The sequence below is a fragment of the Orbicella faveolata genome, unplaced genomic scaffold (assembly GCF_042242905.1).
Source record: "Orbicella faveolata isolate gen_17 unplaced genomic scaffold, um_ofav_v1 contig_26, whole genome shotgun sequence".
NCBI lineage: Eukaryota > Metazoa > Cnidaria > Anthozoa > Scleractinia > Merulinidae > Orbicella > Orbicella faveolata.
Window position 1 is genome coordinate 18,146,381 of NW_028301554.1, and position 24,758 is coordinate 18,171,138.

General features: G+C 40.2%; 3 protein-coding genes across 4 annotated transcripts in view; all 3 read right to left on the reverse strand.

Annotated features, from left to right (window-relative positions):
* Positions 1-5,857, reverse strand: part of LOC110040023 (ras GTPase-activating protein 1-like) — a 33,175-nt gene extending 27,318 nt beyond the window's left edge. The window contains exons 1-6 of the mRNA XM_089295066.1: positions 5,677-5,857; positions 4,269-4,625; positions 3,455-3,572; positions 2,642-2,673; positions 2,479-2,531; positions 786-855 (exon numbers count right to left, since the gene is read on the reverse strand). Of these exons, the coding sequence (XP_089151192.1) occupies positions 786-855; positions 2,479-2,531; positions 2,642-2,673; positions 3,455-3,572; positions 4,269-4,625; positions 5,677-5,828 (782 nt within the window). The 5' untranslated portion in view covers positions 5,829-5,857. The remainder of the gene's footprint in view (positions 1-785; positions 856-2,478; positions 2,532-2,641; positions 2,674-3,454; positions 3,573-4,268; positions 4,626-5,676) is intronic.
* Positions 5,858-7,175: 1,318 nt separating this feature from the next.
* Positions 7,176-21,041, reverse strand: LOC110040057 (uncharacterized). 2 transcript variants are annotated; one of them, XM_020745246.2, is made up of 18 exons: positions 20,172-21,041; positions 19,157-19,469; positions 18,552-18,928; positions 17,468-17,762; positions 16,829-16,928; positions 16,212-16,415; positions 15,554-15,720; positions 15,164-15,219; positions 14,946-15,029; positions 14,516-14,625; positions 14,101-14,179; positions 13,430-13,512; positions 12,876-13,043; positions 12,182-12,330; positions 11,854-12,051; positions 11,337-11,421; positions 10,602-10,669; positions 7,176-10,319 (listed from the first exon to the last, which is right to left on the reverse strand). In XM_020745246.2, the coding sequence occupies exons 1-18, from the start codon at positions 21,039-21,041 to the stop codon at positions 7,471-7,473; spliced, it is 6,255 nt and encodes a 2,084-aa protein (XP_020600905.2). In that variant the 3' UTR covers positions 7,176-7,470. The 2 variants fall into 2 exon arrangements, with proteins under 2 accessions (XP_020600905.2, XP_020600906.2); XM_020745247.2 differs by having other exon boundaries at positions 15,554-15,717; positions 20,172-20,977.
* Positions 21,042-21,676: 635 nt separating this feature from the next.
* LOC110040059 (steroid 17-alpha-hydroxylase/17,20 lyase-like) lies at positions 21,677-24,633 on the reverse strand. The gene has a single exon (XM_020745249.2). The coding sequence runs from the start codon at positions 24,405-24,407 to the stop codon at positions 22,842-22,844; it is 1,566 nt and encodes a 521-aa protein (XP_020600908.2). The 5' UTR covers positions 24,408-24,633; the 3' UTR covers positions 21,677-22,841.
* Positions 24,634-24,758: the final 125 nt, after the last annotated feature.

The following is a 24,758-nucleotide window of genomic DNA, read 5'->3' on the forward strand; positions in this document are numbered from 1 at the left end:
AGCGAGAGTCCGCAATAGCGGGGTGTAATGAAAATGACCCAATCAATCATAAGAATCAATCAGAATGTGAGAACAATTTGACTTATTGTATCATTGGTAACATCACGGAATGTTTCATGTGTCCCCTCTTTCAGAGCTATTTTCATATCATTAAATACTTTGTTCCACTAGTATTAATTTCGCAGGACGCCATTGCGTAACCTTCAGTATATTTGTGAGCAATTAAGTAACCCATTCTACAAGGTTATTCCGTAGACATTCCACTGTAGTTGGCTAGAAATGAGTTTTGCCTTGGCCTGGGTTCTCGGCCGACTTTAAGATCACTTACTACTCTATAACAGATGATGCATCATTCCGTTTTGGTAACAAAAAAAAAACAGTTCACCAAGTAAGATACGATCTTAGGGTGCGTTTCTTTCAGAAAATCCAAGATTGGATTCTTAAATCCGAAAACGGATTTTGCGTTTCTTTTCTAAACAGATCAATCCAAGATCACTCGGATCACGGTGCGCCAAAGGAACCGCAGAATCCTTGCCCAGACACAATTCAAACACAACTGGTCAATTTGTTAAGAACGCACTTAGGCCGCCTTGTTTAGAGTAGTTTCACGTTAACTACAGTGAAAAGTCAAAAAGGCTGCAGCTTGTAAGCAGACCCATATAAAAAATTAAAATAATCTCACTAAACAGATGCCAGGTACAGTATGCCAGTAGCGATGAGACAAAATGAGGTGAGCTTATCAAAGATTGAACCAGAAAAGAAAAACTACAATTTAATCTTCACACCTGAGTGAGAGTGAGTAATCCCCTGGAGACTTGTCACTTGGCCTTATAAGGAAACTACCCACAATGCCATCTGTTGAATAACATTACCAAGAACAATTACCCACAATGCATTTGAACTTCCAATTGATGACTGTTTTGGTAAGGGTGCATGTATTTCAATATCATTGGTATCCATTGTTACAATATGATTTATGTAAAGCAAACAGTGAAACACTATAGAATTCCTCTGGTATACGTTTGAACAGACTAAGGGACAGACCATTATTGTTTTAGGGGGGAGGGGGGTTGGGCAATCTTCTGGGACATTAAAAAAATTTTTCTCACCTTTAGATTGTGCATAACTTTTTGGGTGGGCATTACCTTGTGCAAGAATTTTTTTCAACATCAAAAATAAGACCTGTATAGTAGAAAATACATGCTCATTTTTTTCCCCAAGGCTCCCCATGCACAACTGTTTTTCAACAGTTTTTGCTGCACAGGAATTTTTTTGGGAAATTGCAAAAAAAATGGTCCATCCCTAAGTACATGTACATGTGTAATGTGTAAACCTGTTATTTTAAGATTATATCAATGGCCAATTCCCTCTGGGAGACGTGCTTGCAGGGAATCATGGTAGTTGTATTCATCATCTTGGACTGGATGTTTGTTTTCATGAATACAACTATCATGATTCCCTGAAGGCGCATCTCATGGAGGGAATCAGCCATTATGTTCCATTAAAACAATAAACATTAATCTATGTCAAGTCTTCTTTAGCACCTAACAGACATCCTTATTCTGAAGTAACATCGAGAGAATTGCAAAGATATAAGAACAGTGAAGCCTTGATATTTTCTCTTTTTGGGACGGGGGGGGGGGGGGTGGCTACAGAATGAAGGCTCATCATACAATGTCTAAGATTAGTTTTTTAAAAGTGTACAAATGCAAATTAATTCTTGTATAAATGAAATGCCTCCTTTCTGTGGTCATTACAAAAATGTAATTAATGACTCCTACTAATATAAGGCTACTTTCCTTGGTTGTATTCAAGGGGATGGGGGCAGACTTTTAGCCAGATGGGCTTCCAGGCGTCCTGTGGATGGCCACTTATGAGAGAAAATTGTTTTATATTTCATATGTTGCCTTATAAATTGTTCATGTGAGTAGACCCTTTAGCATATTTGGAGGTCCACTTTTCAAATCCTGGCTAAAAGTCTGATGGGAGGGGGGCTTTTTGCTTTCAATAAAACCCCCTCTCTGTGCCAAACAGTTGGTCTCCATGACCAGGTACTGGTTTTTCAAATGGATCACAGACTCAAGCCAGGTTGTTACTCTGGGGGAAGAGGAGGGAGCACATACAAAGGCAGAATTTCTACACGAATTAACCCCTGGCATGTTTTTTACTTCTCTTGCGACATATTCATTGCCCAACCATCTCTTGGAAAGTCCCTGATATATTGCATATATATAATTTTCACAATCTCGGGTATGCTTACTGTATTAGGTATATGTTTGTTAAAATTTAACTGGAAAAAATAGTGAAACCACATGCTGAACAATTACATCCTCACAATTAATCATTCTTTGAGTTTCTGATCCAAGAAAAACAAATCCTCTTTTTCCTTAATGGTTAATTATTGCAATCAGGAACTACGCTTTTAGGCTTAGCTAAATCTAATATTACTAGACAAAAAGCCACAAATGCTATAAATACCTCTTGAAAGAATTTCTTGTGCTTCTTGTTTTGAAATATTTCCAAAGAACCACCTTTGATTGACAAGATGATAAAATGAGGAAGTTAGATCAGCACTACAACTGTAACTGTAGAAAGGATCAATAAATTCAAGGAAAAAAAGAAGAAAATTTAAAAGACTTACGGTTTTCCTGCACAAGGATCAAGATCTGATTTCTGTAGGATGGGAAAGAGACAGTTAAAAGATGAAAATTCCATTTACAAAATAAAACCTTCTCCCCAGTTACACAGTATTACATTTTTCACACTGGAATGTACAAAATAGACAGACAGAATGATCAAAATTGCCTGGAACTGGACAAGATATATTCAAATCCCACTTTACCTACAACATGAGTTGATTCCTAGCTCAAACATTTTCTGCTACATTAACCCATAATTTGAAAACTACATGTACAGTATACATGGGTGTATAGCTTACTTTTAGTGTGATGAATTTTGATACGCTGCAAGAGCCTGATTAGAAATAGTTTTCAATCATGCCTTCCAGGATTTTAGTTTTGAGGAAGTCATTGAGAATCAGCAACAACTACAATACATGTATTAAATAGTAGTAGAAATCCATGAGCAGTAGTTCTCTTGAAAGTCAATGCTGTACAGTTGTTTAGCTGTGTAAATGTATGCACCATTTATATCTTAGGTATACATATTCTAACCTCTAAATATGGACACTTTTAGGGCCATAGTTAAATGTCCATGTATATGAAGTTTCCCTCTTGCTGATTATAAAAATGCTCACACCAAGAGCAAGGTAATCACCAAAGAGTAAATTGCTAAACTTGAGTAATTGCTCAAGTCTCCCAGCTTGAACTAAACAAAATATATACAGACAATGAACAAAAATTTACATGTAGACTAGAGACTTGACTTTTAACCAGAATCCCCAGGGGGTAGTGGGTGGGACTATAGGCTAGGGAGCTTAATAAATAATACTCACAGCGTCTTCAACAAGGGCTGCAGGTACAAGTCCCTTCTCCTTGTTTTTCTGAGCTGTCACCCAGAGCCAATCACTGTCAATTACATCATCAACTACAAAAACATCTCCCTGGTAAAAACTGAAAACAAAATAAATTGATAGAAGACTAGTGACATGACATGTGGTGCTTAAATGAGTGCCTGACTAACTCATGTTTCGAGTTTATAAAATGTTTAAGGAACTGTGCTTGATATGATTTGATAAGTTTAAGTTTATGAACAAGTTAGTTAATGAATTTATTTATGACAGTTCCATGAAGATAAGACCCTAAGCAATTTTAGTCAGACTGAAATAAGTACACTGTAATATCAAGGATTAATCATTAAGGGCCAGCACCAGGCAAATTGACTGACCATGAGGATGATTTTGCCTGCCTTATTTGACCATCCAGAAGAACGTTTTTCTCATTAAAAAAAGGGTCAGTTCAAAAAGTTTTGCCCGACTGTGAAAACCGAGTGCCCTCCAACTGAAAACTTTAATGAAACCCACAAAAATTATTAATATTACAGTAGGTATTTAATTCTGTTCTTCTGAATAATGGTAATAAAGTACGTACTACAAGTTAGAGCACTTTTCAATTTAGTGTCAAAAGTAATTAGACAATTATTTTTGTATTCAATGACATTTGGTTTTAGTTTTGGATTTTACTTTTATTACAGTTTGAGATTGGCTGAGAAGTCTAATTAGCAAGTTATCGGTTTGGTTTTGGTTTTACAACATTCAATTGAAAACCACTCTATACAGTAACATGTTCTACCAATCAAACACAACTCACCTCAGTTCTTCTGTATCAGGGGCTTTGTTATAGGTATACTTGGCCAACACCCTTTTCTTGCTAACAACTGGCTCTGGGGGAGGCACTGGGTGCAGAAGGTGTTCTTCCTTTAGTAAACAAGACCAGGTTGTATAGTAGCCTATCAGATCATTCAGTGAATCAAACTGCCGTCCTCCGATATAGTAATCTCCACACACTGCTGTCACTCTGAAGTGACTGATTCCATTACGACCAAGATAAGAAAGAGAGTATGTGCCGGGCTTTCGGTCACTTTCACGCACAAGGTATGAGCCCACTTTTTCATTGTCCATAAGTCTCTTTTCAGCATCTGCTCTGTCAAGCTTTCCATGGTACCATCTAGAAAACCAAATGAAATAAAAGATTATTTCCAGAAATATATTTACCTACAGTACAACCCACACTGACAGCTACCCCTCTGCAATAGCCACCTCTCAACATCCCCAGCGGACAGTCCTTGTGTTCACTCTTATTTTAACCTCTCCACAATGGCCACCAAAGTGCATCCCAAACTACCAAAATTATCTTTCTACAAAAACCAGTTAATCACCAACTGAAGAATGGTGAGTACAAAACCCCATATTATAAATAATAAAAGGTCAAAAAACTTGATCCATACTGTGTGTCACTAGTCTCTATTTCTATTTGGTTTTCTGTTTTATTGACATATTTTGATTGTGTTAGGTATTTCTATGCTACAATAAGCATTTTTTACACATAAAAATGTTGCAACCCCCCAAAAAAGGTGTCATATCACACCCCTATCACACCCCTATCTCCCTCTAATGGCCACCTCTCGACAACATTATTATCCCCACCAAAGTTTAGAATTTAGGAAAAAGTATATGTCATCCACTCAAGTCACTGTCGAATTTAAATTTCCTTGAGGAAAATTCCTGTTCTAGGACAGACAAGCCACAACGTAATTTTAGATCCTAGTGCAGCAGAGAACCAATTTTTCCCCAAGCAATCAATCAATCAATCAATCTATAAGGGCTTGACTAGGGTCATTTATCAACACATAGAATTCAAGAAAATTAGTAACATGTTTTCCTGCATTTTTCATTCAAGAATGCAAGCAGACATAACATGACCGTTCTTCATGACGGGAAACGAACCATTGCTACTAATTTCTACACTTGTCAATCTTTAATATCACCGCAGTCTTGGCAAGGCTGCTTCCAATGGTAATCAGCCGATAAATAATACATTTCGACCCCCAAACTGCCGTAATATAATACAAAACTCTTTCTCATCTACTTGATTTTCGTTCTGTCGGCTTTTTACGATATATTTCTCAAGTAGAAACTTGTAAAAATGAATTAGAAACATATAAACACTGAAAGCTTGGCGGCATAGTTTCCGCTAGGTTCACAGGAGCAAAACTTACTGATCGTCTGATGGAGCACTAAGGGCGAGCTCTATTTCTTCTTCTTCGTCTAGGCAGAGATCTGGTTCGTCCTCGAAATGATCATCTGGCTCGTTTTCACCTATTAAATTGGCCTCCGATTCAGAGGAACTTTTACGATCCCTTAGCGCCATATTTCCTCTTCCCTCGATCTCCCTCTGTGGAACGCGGGCTCAACAACCATTTCGTAATAATGTCAAGTGGGGAGGGGGAGAGGGAGGAAGTGACACGCAGTTTGTCTCCAACTTTGGTAAATAAAAACTTGGCCGTGAATTTTTGTTCTCCTTTCTTTTATAGTTTACGCAGGAGCCCACTAGCAAAAAAGGCATTTGTTGATTGTATTACAAGTGATGGAAGCAATAAAGTTCAAAAGATTGTGAAGGTAATTACCGGCTTAAGTCTATGAAAAGAAGCAAACAGGGTGGAGATGGTTATCAGTTTCAGTACATCCGTAAGGAAAAACATCATTGTAATTCTTAAAGGGCTTTTTATATATGGCTTTTGTTTCTTGTCTTTTGCTCGATTACCAGCCGCTGTTAGGGGAAATCGAGCCTTTTTTCGCACTGTGTGGATTTCGTACCCTGCATGCATTTCGTTTCCCTGGTTTTTGCATGATAGTATCACGTGAATGAATGATTCTGATTTTTTCATATTGAGAAGAAAACTTCATACCCCGCATGGCTAGTTTTCGCCCATCACTGCACACCACGTAAATAATGGCAGGTATATGACAAAAAGTGGTTTAACTGTGAGTACATTTTTTGATACGCGGATTGTTCACGATGGGGGAGGGGTGTGGGGTGAACCAAGGTAAAAGTTCATCTTCAGTTTCAGTCTCGTCAATAACAGCGTCATTCTTCTTTCCAGCAGAGGATAGGAAAGTATTTTCCCTTTTCATCTTGACTTTCCTATTGTCAAAATGGCGGACTGTATCTGAACATAGGCAAGCAGTTGAAGTACACCTAAATCATTCTCGTCCCTATAGCCCTTTTCGCTTCTCTTAGCCGGCGGGGCCTTGGCACGAGAAACGAGAAAGGGCTATGGCGACGAGAATGAAATCAGACATCGTTACCAGGGCTTTTCCCGATTTCAAAGGGAATAGCCCTGGGAACGAAGTTGGCATTCTCTCTTTATGTTGCAAACTCAGAATGGTTTTTTCACACATATCAAAGAAACAAAAACGGGGGGAAACATTTCGTATCATACACTTAAGCTAAAATGTTAAATGCTGGTTACAAATAAAGTCGTTGTTGCTATTGTTGTCAACCAAGTGAAAGGATATTTTGGAGTTGCGAATTGGCACATCTTAAAATATCCCGCTAGCCTCTTTTCCTCGCGATACGCAATCTGTTAATCTGAGTTTATTCGAGTTGTTGATTCTCGATGGACAAATCACGAAGTCGAAAGAGAAAAAGAAAAGTTTCATTCTCCGCGACACATGATCTGGATCCCACTTTTCACCAAAATACAACGATACAAACTTTTCGTCTCCGTAGCACAAATATATTTATTATTTAAAAACAATACGAGCTAGTATACAGCTAACAAGGCAGCATTTACACGACAAGTGCGTGCAAAAAAAACATAAAACCAAAAAACGTTCTAGGATTTGGGACTTGGAGGGCACAGTTGATTTATGTCAAAGCCGGTTCGTCGTTCAACACGAAAATTACGTCACAAATAAAAGATCTCGGCTTCGGATTGCAGTAAGACTACGATATGTACAACTTTGCAAATTCAATTCCAAAACCAAATCTTAAGATAAGCAAGTAAAAATTAAGTATTGAGTTTGAGTCGCTTTCTCAAATGAAACCCTATCGGTTCCTCTTGGTCATCAACGAAGTTCTCCGAGATGCTCGCTCTCCTCTGAACGAACTTTCGCCGCGCAAGTCTTCCCCTCCGACTGTACTCTTCGGGATTCGGAGATACATCGGAGCAGCTTCGTGTACGGGTCGAGGGCGACATCGAAAGTTTACTATCACAAAGTATTGGAGATTCTTGTAACAATTTAATGCTACTCGCTGATAAGGGTGTTTTATTCAAATGTCTCCGCCTGAGACACGCTGAGGCTAACGCGGCGGGACTCTGAAACACTTCATCGTCTTCCTCGTAGCTTGTGTCACTGCTCAAGGACGAATTCGTACTCTTGCTCTTCTGCTTTCTTGAGGCCTCATTCCCAGCGCGTTTCCTACCGAACACAACAGATTTGTCGATTCGTCTCTTTTTTGTTGCGGGCGACTTCGAAACTTCACTTTTCTCAGCCACAGAACGGTCATATTCTTTCTCCATTTCGCAAAGCCAATTGACCACATCTTCTGACGACATCGAATTGTCGTCCTCAACGACGACGGGACAAGAAACATTCAAAGAACTATTCCCGTCCACGTCTTTGCCTCGCACTGACTTTTTCTTTCTTGGAGTCCTTCGAGGTGCACACAAAGTGTCAGGTGCACGTAAAGTGTCACGTGAACCCCGGCACACTTCTCTAGAACGCTTATCCGCGGGAGAGCTTGAAAAACATCTTTTTCGTTTTTGCTGCCGTAGTATTTGGTTGAGAGGACTCAGACGTGTAGGTTCAGCCGGTGAATTGGACACACCATTTGGTTTCTTTTTCCCTTTTTTCTGAGGAGTAGTTGAGTTTTGTGGACGCTGATTCCATAATAACTGAGCTTCTCTAGGAGATGTGCGGGTCGAGCGAGGAGACAGCACAGCTCCCTGGAAGTGACTATATGAGACGCTTCTTTGCGCTTCTTCAGTTGCGGCAGAAATGCCACAGCATTCATCATTTTCGACCAGACTCGCACAGCTGAACGTTCCGTCTGCTTTAAACGTTACACCGGTGGACTCGCCGTTTACTGCTGGGGATATTTTCCCCAGGCTTCGTTCTTTTGATGCATCAAGAGCGGAAGACATGGCAATGCGGAGAGACAAACGAGGTGGCTTAATGCTTGTAGCATCCTCCTTTGATAAGGAGCATTTTCCGGCATCACCGGTCATCATGTTGGTATCCGGGTTTTCGTCAAGTTGACAGGTACTTTTAGAGCCCGGATGAGTGACCAACACGATTTTTTCTTGAGATAGCACGTGCACTGGAGATGTTAGAAGCTCCCTAATTGGGGACAGAAGCACCACACAGTCGTCAAAAGGACGATCCTTAACGGGGGTTCTGGTATTTTCCACAGTCTCCCCGGTGAACCTTATGGAGTCTTCAGAGCTGGGATTCACTAACTTTTCATCCTTCGATTTAGAATCTGTAAATTTACATAGAGATTCGTGGAATGCTCCTTTGGAAGACTCGGAAATGTCGCGCTTGCTTCGGTGTCCCGCTAATCTCGGTGAGCTGCGGACTGCTGAGCTGACGTCGTTCTTAACGGGTGTTCCTACCGGCGTTGTTGCCGAATCCACCCCTTGTTTTGAAGATTCCGCAACACCAGGGGGAGTGTGACCTTTTGAACACGCAGAAGATTCATCAGTTACAATCTTTGGTGAAACATGCACGGTAGAATTTAAGGGACGTCGAATTGGCGTAAGAAGAACAACACATTCATCCAAATGATGATCTTTTAATGGCGTTCGCTTTTCTGACTGCTCAGAAGTCGATTTTGGAGTGATTTTTCCAACTTCTGAAAGGCTATCCGCTTTCTGCTTCTTTGGCGTTTTCATCAAGCTTTCTTGCACGACATCCTCTGAACAAGTGTCCTCCCTTAATGGCGAATTGCGGCTTGTACTCTCAAATGATCTGGGCTTTGTACGACGAGGATCTGACTTCTCTTCCTGGACTCTAGGGAAAGACGAAAATTCTACACCAGAAAACGAGCGCTTTTTGAGGAGTCTTGGAGAGGATCTAGTGGCCATGAGGTTTTCTTCGGGTGTCGTAGGCTTATGAGGAATCGGCAAACGTTTTTCTTTTTCCAAACTCTGCAGCGAAAACTTCTTCTGCCGAGGAGAGGACCGAGAAGACGACCGCAAAGGCGAGACGGTAGCAAACGACATCTTCGCTGAAGTCGATTTTGGGGTGATTTTTCCGACCTCTGAAAAGTCATCGGTTTTCTGCTTCTTTGGCGTTTTCATCAAGCTTCCTTGTACAGCATTGTCGGAACAAACATCCTCCTTTAATAGCGAATTGCGGCTTGTACTCTCAAATGATCTTGGCTTCGCACGAAGAGGATCTGACTTCTTTTCCTGAGCGCCAGGGAAGGGAACAGACGAAAACCCAATACAAGAAAACGACCGCTTCTTGAGGAGTCTCGGAGAAGATCTTGTGCCCAGACGTTTTTCTTTTGGTGTCGTAGGTTTATGAAGACTCGTCAAATGTTTTTCCTTTGGATCACATTCTTTTGCGGTGGTCAACAAACTGTGCAGCGAAAACTTCTTCCTCTGTCGAGGAGAGAACCGTAACGGCGAAACAGCCGCAGCAAAGGACGTCTTCTGAGGGGTCTTTTCAGAAGAACCAGAATCTATTTCCTCTGTGGGCTCTTTCTTGGGGGAGTCACGAGAGTATGACCCCGTGAAGGAACTGGTCCTGGTCAATAGTCCTACACTAGCTGAGCGCCCATAAAATGACTGACTCCGCTGGGAGAGCAATGATGGCGGCCTCCGAGGACTTTTTCGAGGAAGCATCTCTCCTGCAAAGAATTGTATCCTACTTAGTTGAATCACTAAAAATATTGAAATGTTCATTTATGACAATCCTGTGACCACTCCAAACTGAGTGTCGGGCTGAGCCCCAAAATTTGGTTTACACAACGAGCTTTAAATACACGCTAGAACAAATGTTGTGTTCGTCACGAGACAGAACGAGAAGCTTGTCCAACCCTCTCGCATCGTGTCTTGTGATCATAGTCATCCTGGATACTAGAGAGAGAAAGCCAGACAGACCCCACAGCACAACAGTCAAGTTAATTTACCTGCTTGTAACTCTTTTAGGGGTGACTCCTGTAAAACATGCACTTCTGTATAAGCTCTGGAACGTTTCCTGGAATACAAGTACATGAGACGGTGATAAGCTACATGAATATTAACTGACATGAATATTGCACTCAAATTTGTCTGTAAAATAAGAGTAAGAAGTTCTATAACAAACATAGTGGCCGAGGCAGGAATCGTGCCATTTTGACAAATAAACTATTTTACAGTTGTCTTTCAGCGAGTGACCTGGCCTGCGTTGTTCAAAAGGTGGATAACACTATCCAGCGGATAGCGTGGTTTGTTTTGTTAACACTTATCCACTGGAGAGCGAATTATCCGGTGGATAGCGTTATCCAGCCTTCGAACAACTGGGCCCTGGCCTTTGAATGGCAGCGAGGCCGCAGGTGATCTTGTTTTGATAAAGACCTCACTGCTTTTGATGTGATAATCAAGTTGTTCTTATGCTAACTACTTGGTATTTAAATTAGAAAAACAGAGGGATCTGTGTCAAAGCAAGGTCGCCTACAGCCTCGCTTGCATTTACTGGCCAGGTAACTAAGTACACAACTGTAAAATGGCCTATTGCATTAAGACTTTACATGGAGAACGGAGAAGCCCGGTTAGGGATGGTGCCCGTTATGAAATATTGACCTCATATGTGGTAGTACTCTTGCGTTCCGTAATTCGTAAACAACACATTTTAAATCTGTAAATTTTCACAAGGAATATCTCACCTGGCACGTTCTTGTTTATTCCACAACGCATGGGAGACCTGTTTATGAGCAGGAGTCTCCTGAACAGCAGATTTTGAGAAGGAACCTGAAACAAACCAAAACAATAATCATGAGTAAATTGTAATAATAATACACACTACAACTGGATGCTGGTTCTTAGTACGCCGTGCCTTTTTCACTGAGACGTGAGCAGCTCAAGTGTGCAGTTATGCGTGTCCAAACATCTCGCCCTTGTACTAAGGTCTCGGCTAAATTCATTTTGAAATTCAAAGCGTTTAGCCCCTGAAGAGGAAATATGTGTCAGTAAATGCGTCAGAAGAGCTACGAGAACCGGATCGCCATCTGTGAACTGACTTTTCGCGACATTGTTTTACATCGTCAGCGTCTTTTAGATGCCTAAAGCATTAAGTAATGGTGATACTACTGTAGTGTTAACAGTGCTTGAAAATGCAAACAAAATGTCCAAGTTGGTAATACCATAACAGTCACTAGCAGTGGCAAACGTAGATGTACATACCCACAGTATTTCTCCGGTGAAATCGTCGTTTGGCTTGATCCTGTTGCCCTCTTGAATCTGACAGCTTTCTTTTCCTTGGCACTCTGGCAGTTGAATTATTCTCATCACCTTCCCCGGATTCCGTGAAAAGATTTCGTCTGACTAGTTTAACTGGCGTTTTCTGACCTGTGGCTTTCTTCTCTTCCTTCTTGCTTGCACCTACAGGCCATGCACATATGTCAAATTTAGAGTGTCACTAGATATATTGTGAATATCGCTATGCACGGCAGCCCATGAAAAGTGGGGAGGGGGGGGGGGGGGACGGGGAATAGGTCCTCGTAAGACTAACCTCGTGAACTGATAGAGCCTTGTGGTTTTTCTTTCTTTTTCTTCTCTTTATCTTTTGGTTTTGCTTTCCCAGGTACAACGATCTCTCTTCTTTTACCAACCGCATCTGTGACACTCAAATGGCGGGTGAGAACACGGCATCCACTGCTCCTAAAATAACACAAAGTGCATTTCAAAAGTTAGAAAGAGTCAATCATACAGTATCGCTCAAAAGTAAGTTACCACGCTCTCGCGAGACGAGACTCTCGCTGTATAAGCTAACCTACATTACTTGCAAAAAATTTCGAATGATTTTAATTTCAGACGAAAAAGAGGGTCCGAAGAAAAACCGTCCGAATTTTTAGGCGTCCGAAATATTTACAGTACAGTACAAAACTTGGAAGTAGCTCCAAAGCTGTTAGTTTCCTTTATCAATTATGTTATTTTTTCGTCGGTGTATTCGTAAAACCTTGAGGCTGCAGTAGACCTATCATGTTTACAGATGTTGTTACAGTCTAATTCGTCTTTTGTAGGCGTAAATTTACTTTAGGTATGTTTCAGCAAAGTGTCCGAAATTTTTTGCAAGTAATGTATCTCCAATCCATGTTGTTAGATGGCAACCTGTATGACGCGTTCCCATTTTTCCACTGAAAATTTGTCACCCTCGAAGTCCATCATGGACATACTCAATACAATTCTCGTCCCATGCAAGTTACCTTGGCTGATTAGAGTCTTGTTTAGCGCTGGAATTGGAGTTGACGGAGCGTCTGATGGGTGATTCATCATCGCTGGACCATTTGGAGGGCGTCAACAGTTCCCTGGGAGGGCGCATCATCAGACCTTCATAAACACCGCACAGGAACTTGGCAAGGATGTGACTGTACCTGGATGGGTGGTCGGTAGTTAAGGGACGCACCATTTTTTTTTGAGGGAGGGGGGGGGGGGTGGTTGAGCAATTTTCTGGGGCATGAATTGTTTTCTCACGCTCAGGTTGTGCAAGATTTTTTTTGGTGGGCAATAACTTGTGCAAATTGTTTTTCAACTTAAAACAGGACCTGGATAACACAAAGGCACTTGCTCGATTTTTTTCCCACGGCTCCCCTTTTTCCACGGCTCCCCTTGCACGCTTTTGTTTCAGCAGTTTTTGCTGTGCAGGAATTTTGGTGGGGAAAATTGCCCAAAGCCGTCCCTAACTACGCACTAGGCGAAGAAATACTTCAACTGAAAATGAAGTGTAGATAGTTATGAACAAATGCATGTAGTTACGTACCTTTGAAGAAGTACCTCGCGTAGATACACAGTCAGAAACTTAGGGTCTTTCATGAACGAGATGGCTCGCAAGAGTGCAGTCACCTACAGCACACAAACATTGAAAAACAACAAGTCCTGGTTACTTTTGAAATAACACGAAGTGCCATGGTGACAAGCAACAGTCAAACACTAACGCGATGGAATCTTTGTGTATCGTTGCCTTGCTTGGAACCCAAGACATGGGAGAACGTTTAATGTATTACTATCGACTCTTCGAATTCAATCTCACACTACACTAAAGACCACATGTACACTGTACGTGTGCTCCTTGATTAAGGGCGTGTCCCTATGTGGTGATCAAGATCAGTGATCCAAACTCAGATCATGGTACATCAAAAGCACCGATTAATCCACTCTGGTCAAGGATTCATTGGCTGCTTTGATGCACCATGATCCGAGCGATTTTGGATCACTGACCCTGATCCAGATCACCCCAAAGGAACGCAACCTGAAGTTCAATAACCAGCTGTCTGTGATAGTGGTGGTATAGCAATTAGATTCCCAACAAGATTTCTCGGAATATCAATAAAGAACTCCACTATGAGGTAAGACGGCCAATGTAAATGTATGCTGTAAAAGCCGTGTCAGTTACTAGACCACACATCAGTTTAAAAACGTTTCAACTACTACCTCCTCAACCAGGGGACTGTTTTCATCGGCATTTGCAAGAGCTGCAATCTCCATTCTTAGCAGGATTTGAAGCTGGTACCTGAAAGCAAGGCATCAAAGGCAATCAATGTGGTAAACCGTGCTTATTAACTCATATTACTTTTTCATCAAGTTGTTTTAGCAAACTACATGTATTTGGGCCTTTCAAATGTAACAACAACACTGTACAATACTGTAACAAACCCAGAGCTATTAGAAGAAAGACAAAAACCTAAACACAACTTTTTTAAGATTATTTCGTCAGACTACCCTCCTTTTGCTAATCTATAGCACTATCCATGCAGTAAAACAAAACGAGGGGCTGGGGAAAGGCAACCACAGTACAATGTGCGACAATGTCACCGTATGTGACTTTGAAACACCACGAGAAACTCACTCTCTGACTTGTTGTCCAGTTCTGATGACATCACTGCATCCTTCATATTTTTCTTTAAGAGCTGATACTGTTAGAAGGAAATGCTCTCCTAGAAACTTTGAAGGACAGTCCTGAAACAGGATATGCATCAGATCAGTAGACTTATAATGCACAAACTCTCTGTAATCCAAAGTCAGTTCTGATGGGAACTTGTCAGTAGCTTTTGGCAAAAATAAACTTCATCAATTGTGTGTCACAAATAACATGACATGTACTGAATAACGGTTGTCTGTCTGTCTGTCTATATGATCTATGATACATGCTGTTGTCAATTAACTATTGGGAACAACTGGCTCGGCTTCTTAATGTAGTTTTGAAAGATTTCACAGTTTGTAAAAACTACATGTACATGTATCTAAAACTAAACAGACAAAAGTACAGAAATGCACACCTTCTCTCTATCAGCTTCTTCTTTTGCATAACTGAAGGAAACTAGTGTCACTATGTTGGTGATGTTGTCGAGTATATTTGCTTCCTAGTAAAAAAGAATAGGGATATGTAACAAATATTGCACTACAATCAATTTGACTTAACTTGTTATGTTGACAACTGGGATGTTAGTCAAGAACAATTCATCAAAGCTCCAACTACATTTTAGCTTGATCTTACCTCCAAAACAACTTTGTCACATAAATCATGAACAACCTTCACCAGTTCTGCTTCATCTATGGGGCAGAATATTTTGTATTGTTTGAGGCAATGAAGATATAGAAAGTGACAATAACAAAGTAAGTAGGAGGAACCTTTAATTTACGAAACAGAAATTATGGTACAAGTGTTTCAGCTTTTGCAATGTTGAGAATGCAATATTTGCAAAATATATTGGATATCCTGTTCAAATGAGTTAAAATTAATGTGCATGAATTTGTAGTAGACCGACAGCAGTAAACTTAGTGCTAGAGAAGTTTGCTATTACATGTACTGTACATCAACAAAACACTCTAAAAATAGGCAAGTATAAGCATACAAGGTCTGACAATTGTACATGAACCAACACACCTTTGATATCACAAGGGACATCTTGTGTTCCAATGCTTTTGGTCTTCATCTGCTTGTCCTTGTTGATACAGCTGTTTTCTATTCTGTTGTTAACTGCAGGTTGACTTTCCTTTTTATCCAGTTTGTTGTTCTGATCTTTTGTTTCTGTTTTGTTTTCCAAATCTCTACTTCAAGAGAAAAAAACATTTTAATATTTTACACCGTGCAACACAAGTCATATTAACTTGCTACAGGTAAGACTTTCAAGAAACCCTTTTTATGAAAAGCTGACAAGAGGCTACCATAATCCTAGCCTGCAAATGAGACGTATTTCTGGCAGTCAACCATAATCCATTCATGCATCATTTAAATTTTATGTTATAAAAGGTCATGATCATAATAATACATGTATGTTGTTTATGCCTTAGTTATTCTCAAAGAGAACAACTGTGCACACAACTGCAATGATCATTCATGTCTTCAGCCCACTCCACAATTTGAATATATGATCTTTAATATATTCACTTGAACTCTTAATTCAGGTAATACAAATGTATTGCTTTAGAAGTCAGGAACAATAGAAACAGGCAGGATGCAAAGTTATAGAAAAACTAACCAAACTTATAACTTCTTTTCAAAATTGTGAGACAGATCTACTCTTTGACTATTCTTCTCTTACCTCTGCTTCAACACAGCCCTCTTCCCCTTCGTTTTTGCTGGAGTGTTTAACTTCACCTTGGACTGTTTTGGTGATGGCCTTCCATTAAAAGCTATTGATGTTGACTTAGTTTCCTTGCTGTTGTAAAGTTTCTTTAGTTCTTTTATTAGGTTAGACTCACTGTCTTCACTGTCAGCTTCTTTCTCTTCTTCAGACTCATCAACTCTGTCAATTGTGTCAGAATCAATTTAATGTGTCTTTGTTGTCACATACAAGTACACACTTGAAGGATCTGGTTTTAAAATGCTGAAGATACTCTGTATTTAGCAGGTGAGCCATACATCTGCTCTCTCATCTTAAACATGATTTATATAGCCTTAACAAATCTTTTTTTTTTCTGTCAAAAATGAAATCCAATTAATAAATATTTTTAAAACCCTCAGGCTAAATCATTGATGAATCAGTGGCTTTGGGTAGTTTTTTCATTACCTGCATATTCTGAAATGAATCAAGCAGCAACACTCCCAAATAACATTGCTTGGAAAACTAATAGCCACCCCTTCACTTTAATATGCACCATACAAAATCTTTTTTGCTATGTATTGTTTATCATATAGTATAACCTAAAGTACATGTACCTGCTCAGCTCACTCCAAAGTAACCTATTGTTATCATCAACATCAGGAAAAGAGCACCATGGATCAACAAACCCAGCATCAAATGTTCTTGAATCAGTTGCTGCCAGACCAACAAAAATATCACAAAAATCAGAGTTTTCAGCTAACAACCTGTCAGATTTATTGCAAAGTAATTTAAGAATTGCAACTCATAAGTGTAACACATACGACACTTGCATTTAGTTATCATTGCACATGCTTTGTAACTGAGTATGTATACTAGGAGATATGAATCAGACTGTAGTTTGATCATTCTTTTCTTAGCCAAGCACTTTAACTTCCATGTATTCTAGTACATGTAAGATAACATGTTCTTTTTATTTCTCAAAAGTGTGACAAAATTTTACGGTTTGTTGCTATGTTACCTCTATTACTGCTAATAAATTCTTCAACTCTGCTCAAAATGGCTTGTGTTGTCAGTGTGATTAGTCGAATTCAGATAATGCTAAATGATAACAGTAGAGCCTGTCTTACAGCCACCTTGTCTCATGGCAACTCACCGGTAATTTTGCCTGAAATAAAACCTCAGTGATGGTGGTTGTGTGATTGTGTTTCAACTGACTTAATACACTGTATACTCTGATTTTGGTTTACAGATACCTTCCACATTATTTTGCGATCTTGTAAGCCTAACAAAGACTTCATTGTATCCAAGTGGTTTGGCTGGTTTATAAACAGTTTTGGATCTGTGCTCATTAACCAAAAGGTGGGAGGTTTCTGCGTTTTTCACACATTTCGTATCCAGAACTGCAGTCTTGCCATTCCAAAGCAGTAACTTATCAAACTCCACAAGAAAATCCAATGCAATGACACTTATAACACCACAGACAGAGGTCATGGGCTGAAGTACTCCACTAACTGGCAGTCCACTATCACAGTCGATAAAGTCAAGAACCTACCAAGGAAAAATCAAGACAATGCTACAAACCATGCAACATCAATATCACCAACATGTAATGCCTTGTGCGAGACTTAATCAGATGTAAATGTACATGTACCAACAAAGATCCCACGTGTTATTTTTAGCTCCTACAATGTAATAGGCCATATACATACATGTATTCTCAGTAAGTGACAAGAACTAATTTGCAACTGAGGCTAATGCAGGGATTCTTTTCAAAATTAATGCAAATGGCATTAATCTCTTTTTAATGATATTCTCCCCCATGAGGCCTCCATTGCAAGCTAGTTCCAGTCCATTACCGAGCATATGCATATGGCCTATTTGGATATTCTAAGCCTCGAGGCACTCTTGCCAAGACACTATGGTCACAGAAGTATTATTGTATACATACAAAATACCCAAATTGATGTAATTTTTTGTTGTTGTTTATAAGGAACATCTTCTGTGTAAACTCTTTAACATCAAGTACGCAATAGTGACTGTAAAACTTGTGAAAAATTTGTCAACAGTAATTGGGCAGATAACAAGTTTCTGTCAATGATTCCACCTATTGATAGTCAAACTGAGCTGTTTTTTGAGGTTCATCTGTCAGTTTTGTTCACATGTAGGTCGTGAAAAGTCAGAGGCAGACCTACAACACCATCTACTGTCATGTATAACAGTTCTTTGCAGAACTATTCTCTCACCCGGACAATTACACTTACAAGCTAGATTGTATATCCTCATTTTGTAAGAGAAAAACAATCCCAGTAAATAACAGACACAACCAATTGTACATACCAGGAGTTTGCTATCATTTGCCAAGGAAAGTAAGAGTCCCTGGAACCAGCCAGAGATAAATCTTTGTGAGCACAAAGCAGAGTTTGGTGAATCATCTGCATGTCTGTCGTCCATGCCAATACATGAATATCCTTTTGTGGGGTGCAACCATGTTGGGCAGATGCAGGCTTGATTTATCACTCCTCTGATCCACAGAAGATTAGGAGGGCTTTTGTCTTTTTCTGAGGTTGACACCTCAGGTGTTGAAGCTTGCTGACCATTAGCATCATTTGTTCTATCAGAAGCACTATGATGGTGGTCTCTTGGGCCTTGCTGCTCTGGTACTGGCTGGAACATGGAGCGAAGTTTTACAGCACAATGGACTTTCTCATCAGTACCTGATGTGTGTCCAAGAGTGGTAAGAAATTAAAATGGGCAGTGTCAAGGGCATAAAGATAACATAGATTGGTCTAAAACAGTGAGGCAATCACTTGGAATCACACTAAAATTTTTCAATCCAAGCAAAAATTCAACCACAAGGGAAACAACAGTTACAGCATATATTACATTGATCTTCTTTGGCATATAAGCCGTTGAAATCACTGCTCTTTACAATGAATTATTACCTGAAGAACATAGAAATCCTGTGGTTTCAGGACAACCCAACTTTGCTTGATTCTGTGTAGCATTAACTAGTTCTGATAACTTTGTTGGCTTTCCACGGAGATAAAAATCCATGACAGTTTTACAAGGTAGCAATGGTCCATGGCTAACATAGGATATGACTTCTTTGCCAGCTGAGACACTTCTTCCAGATGTATTCATCAGGTCAGAACCCAAAGAGAAAATGTTCCCAGCATAAATCACTGCAGAAAGAGGTATCAGGTGTCCACCAAGCTGCTCCACTAAAGCATCCAATAATGATTTCAAGCCAGTATTCTAAAATAGGAAATAAAAGCAGTACAAATTACGTTTGATGAACAGCTTTTTTGGTATATAGTGAAGGCAACTCGTTTCTGGCCCTATTCCTCGCCTGGGGAAAAGACACTAAATTAAAAACTAAACAATAAATTGGAAGATATTGTATAACAGAGTACAGTGGAAAACTGCATGAAGCTGCCTGATCTCCTATACAGCCATAATTTGGGTTATCACTGATCAGAGCTCTCATTAACGGCCGTAACTCGTAACACCCATCACGGCTGAGTATGCTTGATAAGCCCTTGATGTTATCGGTGAAATTACCTGTTTTTGATATTATTCACCCATACAGTAACAAATTTTTTATGGGTATGAGGATCAATGCTATGAGTGAATCAAAACTTAATGATAGCCCTGCATCACATGATGCTTCTCCTTAGAGGGGAGAAGCATCAAGGGACATTCATTGTTCGCCAAAGAGAAGCGAAACTGAGGGGAGTTATCAAGTTTTTTCACCTTAGGGAGTTACTGAGTTTCGTTCGCAATAGGGAGTTAGTGAATTTTGACCCATGAAATGTGACACTTTCTCCTCCAATCCTCCAATCAGAAAATGTATTTCAGTTGGGGGTATAACAACAAAAAATGTGTACCTAAGCCACATGCATAATAACTTTATAAAACAAACAAACTTGCATTACATAGAGTTAGCTAATTAATTACCTCCTGCTGGGCATTTCCGATGTTTACCCAATGTAAACAAATCTGTCTTTCTCTAAATTCCTTGAACAACATTGAAGGCATTAGAATGTTCTTCACACTATCAAACGTTCTTAGAGATGATGAAGTTTCACCAGTAAAGTTAGCGATCGATTCATCATTGCAAGGACAACCACTCAATAAAAACGTAACATTACGAGTATTTGATGATCTGTTGCCATGAAGCAAGTTGTTGTTTCTGCGAGTACTTCTCACGGGCGAACTGATGTCTGGTCTTTCCCATTGAAAATCGTGAACTACATTAGTTAAAGCACAAGAAATGCATTTAACCTCAGCTGGTGGTTTAACAAATGAAGAATCTTTCTCTCCGTCCGGCTCATTTTGTTCAAGTGTATTGCTCACTTGTGCGAAGGATTCGTTCAACTTCTTCGATACTTCAGTTTCAAACTCTTCAAACACTTCTACTGAGAAATCTTTGAACTCGTGTCGTTCAAACTGATGTGATAATGTCCTAGAGTTGAAGAACTTGAATCCCCAACGTAGATTCGATCGCTTTCCTCTGCCATTTATGTTGCTGAAGTACGTGAGAATTTTGAGCACACACAATCGAATGGCGTTGCAAGTGTTTTCGCAGCTACAGTTCGATCCCCAAAACGAAGGATTAGAGTCGATGAGGAATACAATTTGTCGGCAGATGTCTCGAGGAGCTTCATCTATCATAATTTTCACTGGAATACAAACTTTCGCTTGTAGTATAGAGACGGATAACGAAAATTCGGTTGATAAATGAAGACAATTGAGAAATCTGTTACAACTTTTGATCATTAATGCAACGGGAGTTGAGAAAAGAGTGAATAGGAAATTTCGCGCCATTAGGTCACATGATCTTGTTGTCGCTGAAAGAGTGCACAGGCTACCCAAGCGGTGGCCAAGCAGTAGCTAGGCAGTGGACAAGCAGTGTTTGTGGTTGAAACCAGCCCGTACAAACGTTTCATAAGCTTACAAGTTTCTAAAAGTTACACCTGCTATGGCTCGATAAATGGTCTGGGTCACCTGAGTAAACAAATTGCTGAATACGTGACGGGTCGGCCAGGAATGCAGAAAATCGACAGGCAAAAACATGCTTTCTAATTGCTCCTATGACTACTCCTAGATTCAATTTTTTTTATTATTTTTCTCCATTACTCTAGACTGCAAAGTCAAATAACTCGGCAAGAGATACCATAACATAAGTGAAAAATTAGTCGTGGACCGAGAAGAGGGGAATGACACCTCTCCCCCAAATCTAGAAGTTGTGTAGTAGGTCCGGAGAACAAACAAATTTTCAACGCCCGCAACCCCCCATCTCAGCTCGTTTGAGAGCATCACGCAGACAGATATTTTCAAGACTTCCAACCTCAGGGGGTTTAAATCAACCATGAGAATTATTTCTCCTTCTCAGTCTTCGAGAGAGCTCATTGGATGCTCCAAAGACTGAGTGGATTACCATAAAACCAAGTCTTAACATGTATCTTAAAAGGGAAACTTTATTTCAACCTTTCATAGTTGCTTATTGATTCACATGATCAGCAACGGCGTCATTGATATCAGTAGTGACACTTCATTCTAAAATATGAGAAAAACTGAAAGATTACAAAGTAATTCTTAGCATAAAATAATATTAAACATCACTTATATTTGTATGACAATCAAGGAGACAAACTGTGCGGATAAATATTACTTCAAAATAATTGAAAATTTTGATATTGCTCCTATGTTGTAACAAAAAGAAAACTAGGACGTGAAATTAAATCAATTGGGTGTAAATTTCATAAAGTACGTTGAAAGCGTATCAACTCTAAATTTGTTGTTTAAGACATAAGAACACAATATTACTGAGCCATCGGATAAAGCTGCATGGTTCCTTATAAATATGAACTTCTAGAACATCCTTTGCATAGCCTGCAGGGATTTCCTTTCGACCAAAACTTCGACATGATATTAATTATATTAAAGTGGAGTTATCCTGACTAAGATGTTGAAAGATGAACGAAATTAGTAAATGTTTTATTGGTTTTGTATAGCTCGGTAGCAAGCGTAAGCTATAGCTACCAATTGTTGTTGGCACTGAAATACAGTGAAATTCAAGATCCATAAAAGCGCACAGAAAGATACTCGATAACCTTGTGTGCTTGTGAAGTTATCAAACTAACTTACTACCACGCTCCACCGAATCGTGAACACGTTTAAAATCTCTTTAGTGAAACAAGAGCCGGTTTTGTTTGTGCGGTGTGTGGTACAAATTCAAAGTTTACTCCAAGTTTTGAATGACGTGGATTTTCCACATCGCAGGTAAGTCATTGCCTATCCAGCCATGTAATCTTATGTCTATAAAATGAAGGATTCGGGCTTTTAACCTGAACTTTGGTTAATTAGGTGCACATGTTTAGTTTGTGAGAACAGCAATTATTCCCATCTTTTTCCGTCACGATTTTCAGTAACGATCATTCAATAGTAGTAATTTCTATCAGTGGGGCAAATGACATATCACCAAACATATTACCATAAAAACTAACTACTGAAAACTATGTAAAAGTCATGATCTAGAGCTATTTGTCTACACATGCATGAGTTGGGTCAAGCGGCTGTGAAGAAACACTACTCGTCGGTGGACAGCTTCTAACGGTTCGACAGTTATTGTGCAAACCTTCTTGCTTCAACTACCACCTTGAAGGGATGAGGCTTCAGAATCAAACCATACGTTCCATCAAGGTTGAGAGGTTCGCTACTTGCTGGGAGCTGGAAGTGTAGACGCTGTAGGAGGCAACCGAGGAACATGAACAACTCGGCTTTAGCAAGGGTAGCACCGAGGCAGCGTCTTCCACCTGTAGAAAAAGGAAGAACAAAAGCCTGCATGTTTAACAGAAACTGTCCCTCCGCGTCGAGGAAACGGTAGGGGTCGAAAATCTCTGGCTGATGGAACTGATCCGGATCGTGATTTACAGCCCAGAGATTTGCCAAAACGGTAGTTCCTTTCGGTACACGGTAACCAGCGACTGTCGAGTCTTCTGTTGTGTAGTGTGGGAGTGCCAAGGGGAGAACAGTAGATCTTCGCAGGACCTCCAGTACTGTGGCTTGTAGCAGAGGGAGTTTTGCTCGGTCTTGTATAGTGGGAAGGCGATCTGTTCCTATCTCGCGCTTCAGTTCCGCTTGCAAGTCGTCTTGCAGCCCAGGTGCTGAAAGGATAAAAAGCAAGGCCCAGCATAACGTGGTAGACACCGTTTCAATCCCAGCGCCAAAAGTGTCGGCTAACATTGTAACCACTGCTTCTTCGTCTAATGGCATCTCAGCGGCTGGCTGTTTGGTTTCCTTGCTCGCCATATCGTGTTTTCCAGCTCTCAACATGTCCTCTCTGATGATTTGATCCAAGGATGCCGCCACATTAACACCAGCCTCTTTAATGTTTGCATGTCGCTGCTGCCTATAAGCACCTCGTACAAAGTCAAACAGCTCTTCCACTGCGGCTTTTGTAGCTTTGCACTGCTTTTTAAACGCAAAATGAAGCCACGGGAAGAAGTCTAGCACGTTTATAGCACCATTGTTCTCAGAAAATTCAGTTGATTTCTGCATGAGGCTCTGGAAATGGACGCTGTAGTCTTCTTTTAAATCGTCTCCAAATACTAGTCTAAATCCAAAGTTAATGACCATATTTCTTAGGTATGGAGTCAAGTCGTGCGCTTCGGATGTGCTCTCTGTCAATAGGTTGCACAACTGCTCTGTTTCTTGGTGCACCAAGGTGTTAAAGCGGTTTACATCACTAAAAACAGAATGCAAAGCACGGGTTGCAAGTTTCTTGTTTCGATGGTGCAATGGACCAACATCACCGAATGCTATGCTCCTACCTTCGCGGCTGTTTATTTGAAAGGAATGAAAGGGTGGTCTGGACGAGAAATGGCCAGCCTTTTTGGAGAGAGCCTCTTTAATGACACATTGTCTGTTCAAGACGATCACGTTTCTGCAACCAAGGCGAATGGAAAAGACACTCCCGTAATCTTTGGCCATCTTTGATAAAGCGAGGTGCGGCGAGTCGCCAAGATGAAGCAGGCTCCCGACAATCGGTAAACCGAATGGTCCGGGCGGACGGTCGTCTCTCCAAATTTTGGCCAATCCCAAAAAGAGCAGCAACAGGGTAACGACCAAGCAAAGACAAGCGAAATAAAACGAGCTTTCTTGGAAGACTGAACTGTCTATGTCCTCCATGTCGACTGTCCCTAGATAGACAAGAACGCTTAGTCGAGGTTTACTAACAAATTTTGTTCCAGTGATGTACCCCGGGTAGTATTTATATAGCTTCTCTGTAACCTTGGTTGTTTACTTGAAATGGTGTCCCAATGTCAAGGTCGCTAGTCACACTTGAAAGGCTCTGTTTATCTAACAAACAGATAGAGCGTGTCTCAGTTAGGGCCTGCATCACGGAATCATCTACCTCTAACTTAAGTTACTCGACAGAGGGTTAATGAGAATTATTTATTTATCATTTATTTAACTGGTACTTCTCATATAGATTGCTAAAATCGTCGATGCTTTCGTGATAGCGAGTAACTTTTGAAC